Source organism: Haemorhous mexicanus, chromosome 8 (assembly GCF_027477595.1).
Source record: "Haemorhous mexicanus isolate bHaeMex1 chromosome 8, bHaeMex1.pri, whole genome shotgun sequence".
In the NCBI taxonomy this organism is placed as follows: domain Eukaryota; kingdom Metazoa; phylum Chordata; class Aves; order Passeriformes; family Fringillidae; genus Haemorhous; species Haemorhous mexicanus.
In genome coordinates, this window is record NC_082348.1 from 27,209,194 (window position 1) to 27,226,090 (window position 16,897).

Sequence of the window (16,897 nt, forward strand, 5' to 3'; positions counted from 1 at the left end):
ACTGGTTGAGTGCACTTGCATTCATGTTTCTTAGCAACTGAGGCAACTGCACTAAAGCCCCAGTTCTCAGTCTGTAAGGCTGAGCTGGAAGCCCACTGCAGGTCCCCATTAGCTGTGTCTGCTTGTGTTGGCTCTCTGGGAGGCCCTAAATTAGACACAAGTCCTGGTGCCACGCTGGCATGGCAGAGAAGTAGCACATTTTGCCAGGGACCCTGGGACTCAAGAAGAGACAGCTAATGTCCAAAGCAAGAGGAACAGCTGAGATTTTGAGATGGCAAAGCAAACCTCTACTCATGGCAGCAGCTCAAGAAGCTCTTTGATCAAGGAATAAGCTGAGTTGTGACACTCTGGATTTCCAGGGTGTTCAGCAGGCACTGCTCCCTGGGAGGAGGCACAGCCTTGTGCTCCTGGTGTCCCAGGGCTAAGATAGGAACAATCTTACCCTAAGAGCAGAGATTGCCCAAAAGGCAGTAATTTCATGCAGAACTGGGTGGAGTGCCCTGTTCTGGGCATTATGTGGGGATGATGTTAGTGACATGCAGCGGGTGCTGCAGTCCTAAGGGCATGGGGTCTGCTGAATAATACCACTGAGACTGCCCTGGGGTGAGGGTGCCTCTCAGGAAGGGCAGCCTGGTGCAGGGTGAAGCTGAACTCCAGGCTGGCAGGGTGATAAAAGACACCTGGATGCAGTAGCCTTTCTGTCATGAGTTGTGGTGGTTTGAAAGACTTTGTATTCTGCCCTGGAAGTGATACTTAGAGGAGTGGTTGTCTGTCTCAGGTGAGAGAAGTGGACGTCTCTCTCTTTATGCATTTTCTTGCTGTCCAAGACAAGTGCACACTTACCCCAAAAATGACAAAAGACAGATATTATGCAGGACTGAATGTGGTTTTCCTCAGTGGAGGTGGTAGTTTTATAAGTAATACAGGAAATGTAAAACTACTTCAGAATCACAGAATATTCTGAGTTGGAAGAGACTCGCAAGGATCATTGAATCCACTCTGGAAACTGAAGTGAATGGCCCGTTGTCTTTTTTTTTTAATAGTACTTCCTTTGCTTCCTTGCCCTTCTATTTATTTGTGGTATTCCTGTTCTATCATATAACAGTTTTAAAAATAATCCCCTGAAGTAAATAACATCAAGTTTTTTTTCCTGTTTCCTTACCAATTATTGACTGTTTTTTCAAACTGAATAGAGGTTGGAAAATTAAATAAAGACTTCCAAAATAACAAGCTCCAGAAAATTTTATTTAATTTGTGGGTTCATTCTGTTCGCTCTCTCTCTTCCCCCACCTCATTTTTTTCTTTTTTTAAGAAGATCTTTATTAATTTAGTCTAGTAACTTAGTGCCTATATTAAATTAATCTAATAAAAGTCAGGGTCCTCACATAACGTTTCCCAAATGTGAAGCAGCATCTATTACATGAGGCACAATCTTTTTACTGTAAATTTAAACCCGATATGTGGAATTACAAGCCATTAGAGTGTTTAGTGTATGTTATTTAAGTCAAATACTTCAATACAGTCATGCTGGAGGAAAGGAAGGAGCAATGCTAGCATTCAAAAAATTAAAAACGCAAAACCAAGCTTCATGTATCAAAATGATTTTCATCGATGAAAGTACTCTGAAGTTTGGCATGGAATCTTGTAACACAGTCTTTCTATTGATAGTTATGCCCATAATTCCATAAAATTTTTAATATATAATAATATAAATATCATGTGTATCGTGTAATTGCATAGTCTGTGTTAAAGTTCTTGTACTGATACAGATGTGCAAGCCAGAAAGTGTTTCAATTGACTGGCTCAAAGATGGGTTGTTTTGTGCTCTAAGCCATCACTGGTACACAGAGTTTATGAGAGCATTTTTGAACAGCAAGAGCAAAGACGTGCAGCAGCAGCAGTTCACGGGGCTCTGTGCTTCCAGAGCTTTGTGTGGCTCAGCTGTGCTTTCCCCTTGGGTGAAGGTCACCCTTTTGTGCAGAGCCCTGAAGTTGCACAAGTCTCACGAGCTGGGGTGGAGCATTCGTCATTCGGGGATTGTGGGTGTTCCTGTTGATTTGTGGATGTGTACATCACAGTGTAATCACATAGTTTATTCCTGTTCTCTCACTGAATTATTTATTAAGGGCTGAAATGAGGAAGGAGGGGAATTCTTTTGTATTGGCATAAGCATAGGATTATGTTCATTGTGTGCTTTCAATCACTGCATCACCAATATGTCAATTGGCAGAATACAGTTAGCCTTACATTTTAAGATGTTGCAAAGTTCAATTAATTAATATTTTTAAGTGCATTGGGACCCTCTGATGAAAGATGCTTTAAAAGTATGGAGGAGTATTCTGCTGATTATTTTTCCCAGCTATTACCCTAATGTGTCATTGATTGAAATTCAATAGAATGTTATAGGCACCCTTATAACAATGGACAGAGGCAGTATAGTATTTTCTTACATTTTCCAAAAAGCTAGAAAAGATGGCTCAATAATATAATACAAAAATTAATATAATCAGTTTATTTTCTTGTAGTTTTTCCTGTTGCTTTTCATCCTTTCTGCTTGAAAAGTCGTTCACTTTGCTGGATTAACAGTAATAACTACAAATTATGGCTTTATGTTGTTACAGTGTGATGATATACTACAGCCAGTGTAGAGGTAAGAAACGCAGGTTGAATTGTTCTGTACTGCAGGGTGGTGTTTTTCTGCTAACTGGTTTATAAATAAATAATTCTTTGTACTTATTACATTGGACAGGCAGTTTTCAATTTCTGTGAGAAAACACAGATCAACAAAGGAGAATTTCATCTAAAGCATAGGGACAAGATGCCTTTGGAGGGGACAAACAGATGCAGTCACTGTCCCAGGAGCTTACCCATTTTGGAAGGAAGTCCTGCAATAGTGGGTGATAAAGAAATGGCTTGGAGGACCCAGAAGTGGGGCTTTTATTGGGTATTGCTTTGAGGTCTTTGATTTGGAGCTGTAAAAGACATCAGAAGTGCTTGGGTGTTAATGCTAACCTGCAGTTTCTCCTGAGTGTCTGTTGTTTTGATGAGAGCTGCTGTTAAAAAGCACGATATTTGATCAAAACTACTTGATGGAATTCACAAGGCAGCAGCAGATGTTGGTTGTGTTCTTCAACCAGCCCTGTGTTTGCAGTCCACAACTTCTGGCTGTGGTCATACAAGGAAACAAAATCTGGGACACGTGACTATCTTTTAATCCTGGCAGATTAGCATTAGAAAAAAATTACATTAATGCTGCATATGCATTTGCATGAATACTACAAGTATCCATGTAAGTTGCAACTCAGGTATGCTCTTAATTAGTGAAAATGAAATCAAGAGTATAGCCATGGTGGGAGCCAGGGATAGTTTGAAGGGAGCCAGTGACAGGGTGAAGCATGTTCTGGTCCTGCTTGCTCTGTTTAGCCACAAAAAGGAATTTGGAAAATGCCCCATTTGAAGAGTTTAATTTTATGGCAGTGATGTATTGAAAGGTACCTGAGGTGCTCCAGTAATTGTTATCCAGATATCCAGTAATTGCTATCCAGATTAAAAGTTACCTGTGCAGGTGAGTGCGAGATGCAGGTCCTGGTCTTCATTCCATGTAGGACCTACTCCATAGTCATAGCTAGTCTGTGATATGTGTGTTCTACACCCTGATGTGGCATTCTTAGAATGAGTGTGCTGTGTGGCTATCTTTCCATTCACAATGACAAATGAGGTTTCTATCCTATATAGATAAATAATTTTCATGGGACTTGAAATTTTCATGTGAACTACATAATAATGTAAAGGGTTTGCCAGCTTAGCTGTGTTTTTCTAGAAAGCAGCTTTCTGCTTTTAGTCATTTTATACTCCTGATCAAAGTAGTTATTCTGGAAGTCTGCTTTAGCCCCAACCTTGCATCCATTCAGTTCACATCTCAGTAGGGCAATGTCCTAGGAATAATCCCAGTGCTTTAGGTGCATCATTTTTTCAGGTGATAAAATAAAGCTCAGGAGGATCCTGTGATGAGCTCTGCTGGCTATAGAATGGGTCAGCTGTGATATAGCAGGGCAAGGCTTCTGTTCAGTGTAGTGTTCTGCTCTCACTGTGTAGTTACCACTTTCTTCTCAAGAGGAGCTGCTTTTTGAATGAAACTCAGTTGGAAACATGCTGGCAGGGTGGCACATCATTGGCCTGAGCAGAGCAGCAGCAGTGAATTCAGTGGTTGTTATGTACAAGCTTGACACTTGAGCTCACAGAAGTTTGCCACTGGTGTGTTCTGCCATTCTTGTGGGTAAAGGGAGTTACACCCATTTTACACAGAGCTACTCTGTCTTTTTTCCCTGTCTGCATTTTGTTGCAGCTGAGCTTTTATTAAAGTTTATAAAAGACCTGGCTGTAGAAGTACATGCCATTCAAGAACCAACAACCAGTGTGGATAGAGAATCTCTTCTAACATAGGTTTTGAAAAAAAATCTTTTGAGAAAACTGATGTCTTTATTGTCTTTAATTGCCTAACTGGCCTGTGCTGCATCCAGCCATTTCTTGGTGAGTTGAGAGCTGTTCTAGTGTAGGCCATTTCTTGAGTGTGTGCAAGCATTGAAATCTGTTAGCTCTCCCTTCAAAAAAGACCCAACAGATACAAGAAAGAGAGCCAGATTTGTTAACAGAAGAGTTTTGGGAGCTCAAGGAAGACGTATATTTTGTACTTCCTGGCTTTCTGATCTGCTCTGCATTATCCACACAAAATTTTGAGAAGCTCTGGAGCTGAGAGAAGTGATACTACTCCCAGAGAAGTAGTATATTCATTAATAACACAGTGACCTTTCCTCATTCCTGTCTCCTGTCCCAAATGCCAGTTGTTTTAGGATAAAAGCTTAGCCAGGCCAATTAAAGTGATTTAATTTGAAGTCAATGAGAGGAACAATAGAAAATGTGTATGTGGAAGTGACCCCTTGCTGTCAGGTTGTTTTCATCTTGGGGTTGCTATTATGCTAAAAACACCCAGTCTGGATAAGAAGGGACCTTTTTAGGGGGAAAATTTTGGCCTGCTCAGTTTTTACAGGGTAATCATTCAGAGATGTCTTAGTCTGCAGAGAGCACATTTGCTGAACAAGTTGGCATCATCTCCCCAAGCATAGCCCAAGAGTTGCCTTAAGTACAGTGTTGGTGCCATGAAATAAGCACCTGTGAAGTCTGCTGAGGAGCTGAATGGAAGCCATGGCTTCTGGCTATCGTTTGGACCAGCTTAATGTGCTCTGGAAGAAAATATTTCACACGTCATATCACAGCGGCTGAAAAAATAGCGTGCATCAGCAGTGCTGTAACACAGAGTAAAGGACTCTCAGCAGGTGCTAACGTGCAGAGGCACTGAGCATTATGGTAACACCTGTGTTTGTTTAAATCCAGCCAAAACAATTTCCTCTCCAGTTGTAGAGGAGGATTAAAAAAAAAAAAAAAATCTCCTCAACTTCCAGTAGTAGCAGACATTCCTGTAAAACAATTTGCATAGTATTTCCCATGGTGCACTCTGGGCTGCACTGGTTTTACTGGGTTTTTTTTCTTTAAACCCTTTTACTCTGGGGACACCTTTAGTAACTTCAGTGCTTCCCAACCATCTCTTTGTCCTTTGCCAGCATTGCCAGGCCCGAGCAGTTGCAGATGGTGTGCTCTCTGAGTGCTTTCCTTAATTGAATGAAAAATAAAGCCTCTTGTAAAATATTACCAATTTAGATGTGACTTATGGGGCACATATGATGCTTATTTTTTCAATTACATGAAAACTTGGCGGGGTTAAACATAGGAAACCAAGTGTTCTGTGAAGCCAGTATAGATTTCTGGATTTTTAGGTGATTTTGCTTTAAATTATTCTATAGCAGGAGGAGGTGAAGGAAGTCAGCAGCTAAACTGTGTTTTTCCAGCGTGTATTTTACGCAGTGGACCCTTGATGCTCATTTCATGACTAATATATGCTGTTCTATATGCATTTCTTGTTGTCACCAGAGATAACATTAAGTAAACTATCCCCTTAAGAAAAACAGCTTTTCTTGGCAAGTGGAATATGACTCAAGGAGCCAGCACTGGAGACATACGGTGCTGTGAATGAGTGCTGTGTGTTACTCTACTGGATCTGAGTCCAGGCACTATTTATACTGCAGCATATTCAGCACCAGATTGTTAAATCTTAATACTGAAACAGTGCATCATTGAAATGTTTTTGTTCTGTTTATGTCCCATTTTCAAGCATTGGATATCAAGCAACACTTAGTAACTTTTTGTTTCATTTGGACACTATATCTCTTTGCCAAAAGCTTCTGAATCTGCTCTTGAAATATTAGCCTGTCTGTACCAGTATGTTACAGTGAAACTTTGTGCCACTGAGGATGAACTAGGTCACTTCCAGCTTCTTTCAGTGTGTGGTGACAGAATGCCTTGCAAAGCAGTAGGTCGGTGGTAAATGCAAAGATTTAAATGCTACAGACAGGGAGTTGTACTAAAATTATTTCCTCTTCGATCTGTGTAGGAATGGAGAAAAATACTCCATAGCAGGTAGTTAATGGGCTCCTTGTATTCTGTTACTGTCTCTGCAAGCTTTGTTTCACTGCTTCAGTGTGTTTATCTTGTGATCATTTTTGGGAGATCAGGATAAAAGCTTTTTGTCATTTACTGCAGTTCACTTAGTTCCAGAGCTGGTGAAGAGCTGGGAGTAGAAAGTGAGGAGGAGACAGTTGAAGTTTCTTGGCACCACAACATCCTTCCAGATACCCAAGAGGAGTTCTTGGCATGCCTGTTATCTCAGAAGAAGTAGTCTTCTCATGTATTAGTGTATTATTTTTTTTCTGGCAATTGAGTTTATGGATGTCCTTTCAAAGATCACACAGTATATAAAGAAACCTCAGAAGGCATCTGTTTAAATGGGAGAATGGTGTCTTGTAGGGCTGAGCTGAGGAGAGTTAAGTGAGCAGAACAGTGGGGAAATGGGAGCACAATGAAGGAGGGAATAAAAGCAGTGGTGGCAATAGTGCAGAACAAGACTGAACTGCTTTGCTGTCATGTAAGATGGCACTGTGGCTTTCTTTGTTTGGTGTCTTCCTGGAAGTCATTCCTGGGATTAGTCATTGTTTTTGGTGTGGGTGGGCCCTCTGTAATTGTCTAAACAGAAATAATACCTCTGCACCAAATGGTTTACCATCCAAGTTTACAGTCTTTGTGACAAGCTCATCCAGAAGAGGTGATGATCCCTATTAAAGAATGAACAGAAGTAGAAATAGAACATACAGCATTCTCCCCCGCCTCCAAAAAGCTATTTTGGATCTGTGGTCAGCAGCTTGCAGTTGTTTGGTTCTTTTTTTTTTTTTTTTTTTTCCCCAAAGAAAATCAACTGTCTGTGTAGTGCAGCTTGTATCTGGGAGTGAACTCTTCCTGCTTGGTGGGTTTCCATCCACACTGGGAATCATACCATGCTTAGATTGTAACAGTGCTGGAAGCCCACGCATAGGAATTTTCCTGTTCAAGTCAAAAGTAATGCATTTATTTACTGAAGAGTTTTTGTAGACTGCAAAATCAGGACTAGTAAGTACTTAAAGCTTATTCTAACTTAAAGAACTAGGCTTTAGAGCTATGATGAAGGATGTGAAGGAAGTCTCCTGTGTTTCCTTGCAGTAATTTAAGAGTCAGGAACACGTCAGCAACTGTCTGCTTAAGATTTTGAATCTATTCCTGCTCTTCTCCACTGTTTCCTCACGAGTGAGCAGAACTTGTCTTTCTGGGCAAGACTGCAGTAAACCCCAAGGCAGATCTTGGATTGTGGGAACAACCAGCCTTGCTGAAGGGTTTAATAAATGGCTGATAAAATATAAAGTATGGATTTTTTGTTTTCTTTTCAGGAATAATCAAGCTTGGGAGGTGGAATCCCCTCCCTCTCAGTTATGTGACTGATGCACCAGATGCAACAGTAGCCGACATGCTACAAGATGTCTATCATGTGGTGACATTGAAAATCCAATTACAAAGGTGGGTGTTTCTGAACATCTGTCCTTCCCTATTCTCTGAGCTGCTCTGTTGGTTACAGCATTACTACAGAGATTAGCACATCCTGTCTTCATTAATTTCTGGGCTTTTGATGAAATGAAAAGAAAATGGAGAGAAGGGTGGGTCACCTGGCAGCTTTTTGGTGCATGTTCCAACTGATATTGTATGTTTTCTGAAGTAGCAGTATGGTAACAGAGAAGGGAAGGGCAGAAACCCAATCAAGTAAAAATATGGGGCTTTTAGAGGCAGACCTTTCTGTAGTCCATGATTTAATGGATTCTTAAGTTCTAATTTTATCAAATAATAAACTCCTTGCCTTTTTCTAGGGGCTGCATTGTGAAAATCCAGGTCTTCTGCAGCCAGTTGCTGAGATGTGGAGGAGGGGAGCATTTTTTACTTTCCTTTTTTTTTCTCCAGTGGTCTTTCCAGCAAACAGAAGACAAGGAAGGAAAGTGCCACTGCAGCTCCATTTGGCGTTTGAAAAACATTTTCCTGCCCTGAGGGCTAGTTCTGATTAGCAAAAGCAAAAGATCCAAAATTTTTACACTTATTTACCCTCCTTTCCTCCCACTCTTCCCTCTTTTTTTTCTTGTCCTTTCTCTCTCTTGGCCTTCTAAAGAGTCCTCAGATCTAAGGTCCCTGGCAGTGCATGGCACATGCCAGAGCTGCAGATAAGCCTACATTGCACAGTCTCCTGTAGCTGTATGGCCAGAACATGACAGAGGAAAGAGTGAAAAGGAACAGTCAGTTTGGATTAACTTACTGACAACTCTCTGAAGCTTTGGCTTGAACAGAAGAGGGGCCCACAAGGGTCTGTGCATGTCCTTTGGTGACAGGTACATACCCTCCAACTGTTCTGTTCAGTTTAGAGTTTGGAAATAGTTGATGCCTCACTGACATTAAACTTCCAAACAGCAACATTTCTTTCTTGTTGAATCTGTGATGGTGCTTGGGTTTTCTGATTTCCATGAACAGGTCTTTCTTTGGTTTTATATACTGTGAAAATTTTTCAGCTGGGCTGCATCTTTGCTCTGTAGTTGTAAAAGAGTGTCTAGACCCTATAGCTGCTGTAGACCTACCAGGAGTTCATGTAGTCTGTTGTGACATCTATATTAGTAAAGGGTTTGAACCTGAGATTAAGGTCTCATTCTTTTTCTTCAAAGTGCCTGAATGCCTGGATGCCCCATAAATAAAAGACAGCCCATGACTTTGACATAAAAATGATCACTGACTACTTGAACTTCTCAAGCACAGCGGAAGGTTCAGCTCTGAGGCAGAAGCCAGGCTGTAAGGGCAGAAGGCAGAACCATCTTCTGGGGCTGTTGGAGAGCATGCAGCAGAAATGGCAGTGGCAAGCTTCTCCCACCTTTTTGATGTGCTTCTTGGGTCTGTCCCCATGCATGTAGACACAAACCATAAGCTTGTTAAATTACAAGAGGCACAAGTCGTATGAAGACAAAAGCTTCACTACATATGCAGTTCTTATGGAATGAAAGTGAGAACGAACTGCACGTGACAGATGTTGGGCATATGGCTTGATGTGTTTCTGAAAGGCTCTTGGATACTTCAGTGATAAGGGCAGTATAAGAACCCCTGTAAAATTAAACTAATTTTTCAAAGTCTTGCCTCCACACAGTGAGGGCCCTCACTGTTTAGGGATTTTGTTAGTGGCAGTGTAGCATATATGTTTATTTTTCTACCCCAGCAGGAGTATCTTTGTCTGGAGAGGATGGCTTTACTCAGCCATTCCTGGGGCTCTCTTCATGCAGTTTCTTTGCTCTCCATCAGGCCCCAGCAGGAGTGGTTATGCACACATATGCCATAGGAGGATCAGCAGCTGTGTGTTGAACTGCACACCTTCTGGTAATCGTGCTTGGTGGGAGAGGGATAGAGGGGAGAAGCACCTTGATGGACTGGCCAAGCAGGAAACTCCAGGGTTGTGCTTGTTCTCTGAAGGTCTATAGCACTTGCACACAAAAAGTAAGCATCTGTGAAGGTGATTTTTCTATCTGCTTTTTGCTTTCTGTTTTAACAGTTGTTCAAAGTTGGAAGATTTGCCAGCAGAGCAGTGGAACCATGCCACAGTTCGCAATGCCTTAAAGGAACTGCTCAAAGAGATGAATCAGAGCACATTAGCCAAAGAATGCCCTCTCTCACAGGTCAGTGCTTTCAGCAGGCTTAGGGAAAGAAAGAGTTTCAAGAACTAAAGCTCATATTTCTTCTGTAAAGAGCCTACACTAAACAATTCCATAAATACCAAATAAATTTCTTGTTTTCTTTAGAAAGGAGAAATACTTATTAGTATGTTAAATAGTATCTTTACACCATGTTTACCATGTTTTCTTAGTGGGTTGCCAGGTAAAAATTATGAATTAATTTATTTCATAGGGATGTAAATCCATTATTTAGAGTTTTAACTGAACCTATTGCAGTAGGCCTAATGATCCTCAAATATAAGATTCAAGTGGCTTCTTCCCACTAGCATAGGCTTGCCTTCCCCCCAACCCATGCAGCTCTCATCAGCCTGCAAGCTGATAAAAAGGATGCATTTTTAACAGTTGTGGCCCAATTTCTAGGAAACAGCAACAAAGAAATGTATATGTAATTCTGTTTAAAAAAGAACAAAAACTCAGTCTCATTCTCCATGACTGCTTTTTAAACGGCAGTGATGTCATGTCTAAGACACAGGTTCCTACAGATGTCACGAGCTCCATTTGTACTTCAGATTGTCACAATGAGACATTCATAAAATTTTTATGACTTACTTCTCCTTGCCTCTCAGAAAAAACAGAGTAACACTTTAGCACCCAGACAAGGTAACTTTGCCAGGCATGAACAATATATTGCCTTCTAAAATGGGTACTAGAATCAGGTTAGTCTGTCCATTGTCAAAACATGGGTAATTCCAGCTTCCTAAAAATCCAATGCTTAGCTTGCTCATATCCAACACTTTTTCTCCTGTGATTGTGTGTCTTCCATTGCACTGTGTTTTCATCCTGCAATTCGTGATCCAAAGCCTCCATGAACCAAGAGAATTCTCTCTGTTTACCACAAATTTCCCTCGCTGTGTTATGATTACAACTCCAGGGAAAGCACAGAGGTAAAATATGGAGCTGGTAGGAATCACATTTTTCACTTTCTTTAGCCGTGTAAGATCTGCAGAGCTAACAGGAATGGAAGGGTTTTGTGAGGAGAAGCCAGGGAACTTGCTGGTTTAGTAAATGAGGAGCAGACACTGTAGATATGCACAGTGCGGAATATGCATTGAATACGAAAGTGTTTTCCTTTTCACACAGTTTAAGTGTCATTTTTTAAAATAGAGTTATCTGTGGAATCTGGTCAGCTAATGATGATTGCAGCATATGGTTGTCTCTGCCCAGTCTTCTTCAATATCCAGCATAACTAAACTATGCATCATTTCATATGCAGAATTCAGTTGTTGTCTGTTTCCTCCCACTTCAGTTTCAAAGCCTACCAGGTGGAAACACTGCAGTTGGTTTACTCCTTCTATAGGCTTAGTCTGATATACATTTACAAAATTACTGGTGGCAGAAGCATAGCAGCCAAAATCCTTGCCCCAGTGTTTATTTAGTGGAAAAAGCTAAGAGGAGATCCTTTTGTAGGAAATTGAGCTTGCTTACTTTTAGGCACAGGTATAAATGACCTTGGGTAGTGACTAACTCTTGAATTAAGACTGCAGAATGCTGCTCGTATCGTTATTATTATTGCCATAAAAAAGTTTAAGTCTCTTTTGGTTTAGCTCACAAAATGCAGAAGATACAATGGAAGGTTGTATAGAAGCTGTCTATTACCATCATTTGAATATGCCTCTAATACAATTCCTTCTCCCAAATCAGTTTTAAAAAAATATCGTGCCAAATGTGAAATGTCATTACAACCCCCTTGTGGTTAATATATTATTGACAGCAGCAAATTGCAGAGTGGTCTCTTAGGAGTGAAACTGCAGAGTAAATGCTGCTGTTTATTAATGTGTTCACAGTGCCTCAAGTACAGAAGCAGAGCGGGGCAGCGTGGGGAGCTCCCTCTCCCACCAGCGACGCTGCTCCGTCTCTGGCTCTCAGTGCCCGAGCTCTCCAGGCAGCCCAGATGGGGATTCTGATTGCTGCTAATGGGAAATGTAATCATTCACTTTGATTTCAAATTGTTCTGGTTTTTTTCTGCTAGGTGTATTACATGTCTGCAGCTTAGCTACCCTTAGCATACGGCTCCTGTTCCAACAAATAAATCCCGGTTAACCAAGCTGGGGGGAAGGAGGGTAGGCAGGGGGAGTGTGTGTGGCAGAAAGAAATCCAATTATTTCAATATTTCCATCTTTTCATAGAGATCTCTATGAAGATCTCTTTCTTGTGTTGTATCACTCATTTCAGCACTGACCATGCATTTTTGTCTCTTTGCTGGAGCAAGCTTTATTAGGACATGAGTGTGTCCCATGTTTTTCTCCTTGAACTTACTGCACCAGATTTTCTTTGTGTGGGTATTTCTTAACTCCTGGTCTAAGCAGCATTCATTCCACATGGCTGTCATGGCCACACACATACCAAACATTGCTGCTTTATTCCTTCGTTAAGGATTTTTCCAGAAATATTATGCATTATTTAGAAGTTTGCAACTAGTAAGGGATTTTTTTTCCCCACTCTCTTTTAAATGGCTATTTCCTTTCTCCAGACTTATCAAGATTCCTAAGAGAAATACCCCTAGTGTTCCTTTAAGTATAATAGTGAGGATATGTGGTCTGAAAATTATTATAGTTGTTTCCCCTGCAGAAGAGAATCTGTCCTGGGATTTTTTTCACCAATGGTTGATTTACTGTTTGATTTTACTTTGTTTATTTAGTTTAAGTTTTTCTTTCTCAAATAAAGGTTAATGGGTTAATACATTCTGTGATATTTAATAGCCTCATGATTTCAGTAGTGTTGATTTCTTGTAGAGCTCGATGATTTGGAGAAGGAACCTCCCCCCACCCAAAAAAAAATAAAATTAAGAGAACCAAATTGATATGTAGATGGAGTTCAACAAAATTTCCCCACCCTTCTTTAGTGAATGGAAATTTAACTGAAGTGATGCAAAAAAAACCCAGGTTTACTCAACTTTGTTCAAAAACCCTCTTCAGCAAAGGCTATCTCCATGTCAGGCTTTCAGAATTCTATTGCTTGTTAAAATGCTGTAGAGCAAGGAAAGATTTATGGGCAGGGAATTGCTGCTGACTGCCACAATGCTAGGTTTATGTCTCAAAATATTGATTTTAATTAGAAAATTGAATCTCAGTTTTAGAAATTGGAGCTGCTACTTAAGGCTCTTACTTCATAGCCTGCAAACTCTACTGCACTGCGCCATAGCGCTCTTGGAGTGGAAAAGGCAGAGTGAAAAGCAGAAGGGCCTCTTCAGTGAAAGTGAAATTACATGCTGAAGACTGAAAGTAATCTGTACCACCCACTTATCTTAAGTTGTTCAGTTTTGCTCATGTTTTTTAAGTTCCTGAAACTCAAGAGTTAGGGACAGTCCTGTGATACTGCAGTGAACAGGACAGGAGGCTGGGTAAATATGGCAGAGGGCAGGGATGGTTTTGTTTTAAAGCATTGTTAAATTCAGTGAGCGAGTGCATAAACCTTGTAGCTTTCCAGAGATGGCCAGGAGCCTGCAGGAGCTCGTAGGCCAGAGCTTGAGTCCATGGTTTGAGCTGTGAGATCATCCTTGCTCTCTCCTCTTGGCGCAGAAAGGTTGCACAAGGTGCCCCAGCTTTCTCTGAGCTTTGACGTAAGTGCAGAAGGAGGGCATGAGAAAAAGAAAATACAGTCTGTGGAGAAGGTGCATTGACTCCCATGTGTTGGTGCTGTTAGATTGCATTGCCTTGCTGACAGTGTACATGTGCTGGGAACAGCTTGACCCTGGAAGAGTTCAGAAAGAGGAAAAGGACAGCAAAATGTTAAAGGGATGCCTCCTCTATAGCATGGAGGAAGGGAATGGAAAAATAGAATGGAAGAACCACCAGTAATGAGGCTGTTTGCCACCCTATGGGCAGAAGCACCCCAGATATTAAATATCCTTTTTATTGGTATCAGGTGCTGGAAAACCAGTTTGCAGCCATCTCTTCATTCAGCTTGTATGGAGTTGCTTAGGGGGAATTTGCAGAGTAGGGAGGGGTGCTGGTTAGGCAAGTGATATTTCAGTTTTGTTGAGCTTTCTTGTGGGTTTTGACTGCACTGTGTTGTAGTATGTGTAGTTCCCTGTGCTCTGAATGGCACTGCTAATTTCTCTTCTGGGTGATTCTTCACACAAGGGCTAATCACACGTTTCTATAAATTATATTAATTTAACTTATTTGCCTAACTGTTGTTCTGCTCCAAGTAGCACGGATGTTCTCCAGTTCTTGGCTGTGCAGTCTTGCTGCATTTGGAAGCAGAAGAGAGACATCTGAAAAGCATTATTTGGATTATGCATGCTGGAGCATCTAATCTTACCTTTAGGATCTGGTTCCTAAATTGTGCTTGCTGCAGTGAGCATGTGTTCCTCAGCACAGCACTGCCTGTTGTTATGCAACTCAAGTTTGGCTATTGCAGCATCACGAGTACAAAGCAAATAGAACCTCCCCCCCAGGCTGAGCTGCAGCTCTCAGTGTAGGTTTGTACTACATTTTTTTTACATAATTGTGCAAAATAATTATTGTTGTGATTTTATTCGTGGCTGGGCATACAGACTGGAGAATAAAACCAATATTTTGTACTCATCAGATGGTTCTTTTGGGTTTAAAGTCACACATGGATGATCATTATGCGCTGGCATGTCATTTGCTTTCCCAGGAAAAGATTTCTAATAGTGGAAGATATTTTAAATCCTTTTTGTTTTTCTTTCTATACTTCCAGAGTATGATTTCATCCATTGTAAATAGCACATACTATGCCAATGTGTCAGCAACCAAGTGCCAGGAGTTTGGGAGATGGTACAAAAAGTACAAGAAGATTAAAGGTAAATTGATTTTTTTGTTGTTGTTGTTGTTGTTTTCCAAGTTCTTAAAATTCTGCTGACAGTTGGAGATTATTTGATTTAAATAAAAGTAATAATAAACAATAATAATATTTGTGAATTTGTCTACAAAGAGGACACAATCACAGCACATTCGAAATTAAATCTGATACTTTACAAACAAGGCTGGCATGAAAGCACAGGACACAAAACATGCTTAAAATATCCCATTTCACTGTGCTGAAAGATCAACTGTGTTTTGAATTAAGCAAAAACATTTTGGAAAGAAAACATTCTAGTATCTCAGGATTTAAAAGTTAAATTACTATGTAAGTTGCCCTAGTTTTCTTTTGTTCCTGAAAGCTAAAAACCTGACTTTTTAAGTTTATATGTGTCCTTGTTCTCTGTTCTCAATACTGCAAAGTGTACTGGCATTCCTGCTGTATTTTATTCTGTGGAATCTGGATACAGAGGATTTAGCACTGCTTGTTGGGAGACACTTATGAATAGCAAGGTGCTGCACCCACTGAAGTCATGAGGAAAATAGCCCACTGTATGTATTTTTCTATAATGAAATTTTATTAGTAGGTCCGTAGTGCCTGAGGCAGTAAAATTATTCTAAGTTCATCACACTCTCACCACTGAACTGTCTGATCACCTGTCAGTGGTGCACAAAATGATGTGACAAGCATCCATCATGTGTGGTTTGTTCTTTTATTGTTCCTTTCCTTTGGCAAGGGACTTAAGTGTGCACCGGACTATTTGTTTTAGGAGGTTTTTGGGTTGTTTAAACACTCATGTGCTTTAAATGCTCAGGACTTAGAGGATAGTCAAAAGCTTTTTCATAATTCCACCTGGGACCTCTTTCCCCAAATCTCCATCACCCTTGGAGATTAGCTGTATGTTGGGGTAGGGTTTTTCCATAGTTTTTCTCTCTCTTACACCACTGAACGGAAGATTCATTGTCTGAAAGAAGGCATAGACTGTTATTGTCATTTCTGTCTGTGATCCTTTCAGTAGTCAGGAAAATCATAACAGAATTCACAAGCATTATGAAGAAATAGGGTAATGTCATGTCCTTCCTGAGAAACTGCTGTATTTTCAGTTGTGTGAAGGTTAGCACCTTTCAAAAAGAGTGTGCTGTCTTCTCCTCACAAAAGGCTGGAAAGCATAAGCCACAAAAGGTTGCTTGTTTAGTTTCCTTAGGACAGACTAGAAATCTGCATAATAATACCATAAAAAGTCTGCTGCTTGAGCTAGGAACACATGAAACGAAATTGCATGAAACATCAGAACAAGTTCTGAGGCATCTGGTTTTTTCTCTGCACATCTGGCTTGTGCAGAGCATACCTGTTAGACACTCATGCCTGGGCTGTGCAATGATTAGATTTTCAGTAGGGGAAAAAGAAAGAATGTTCTGTGGTGAAATTATTTGTGTCTTGAAGGGAAATTGTCCTGGCAGGATTGGGGTAACAGTGCAGGCAAGGAAATGGAGATGTTGCTTTTCACCTACTAAAATGGTTTAGGCTAGAAGTAAAAATGTTGATTGAACATTTTAGTATGTGGTTACCCTCATGCCAAATAAACTGGATATTTTCTTTTCTCTGTAAATTGCCATTGTGTGACTCAGAAGTGTTTCTTTTCTCTAAATGGTGTCTCTTAATAACAGAATTTTACTCAAAGTACTTTAACATATCCTCTTGGTTAAAAAGCAATCAAAAGAATCAAACAGCTTCAAGGTCATCACCATTCGCTTTTACTTGCTGTTCTGGGAGAACAGAAATAGGCTTTTTTAATTTTTCATTTTCCTTTTTATTTTTTCAAAACTGGGCAAGGGTGCCAGTTGCAGAGGCACTGGAAGCCCTTAACTGTAGTGTTCTTAACTGTAGAGACACTACTACAG

General features: G+C 40.5%; 1 protein-coding gene across 1 annotated transcript in view; it reads left to right on the forward strand.

Annotated features, from left to right (window-relative positions):
* SATB2 (SATB homeobox 2) overlaps positions 1–16,897 on the forward strand; it is a 126,586-nt gene that overhangs the window by 47,913 nt on the left and 61,776 nt on the right. The window contains exons 4-6 of the mRNA XM_059853355.1: positions 7,869–7,995; positions 10,049–10,172; positions 14,895–14,997. Coding sequence (XP_059709338.1) covers positions 7,869–7,995; positions 10,049–10,172; positions 14,895–14,997 — 354 coding nt within the window. The remainder of the gene's footprint in view (positions 1–7,868; positions 7,996–10,048; positions 10,173–14,894; positions 14,998–16,897) is intronic.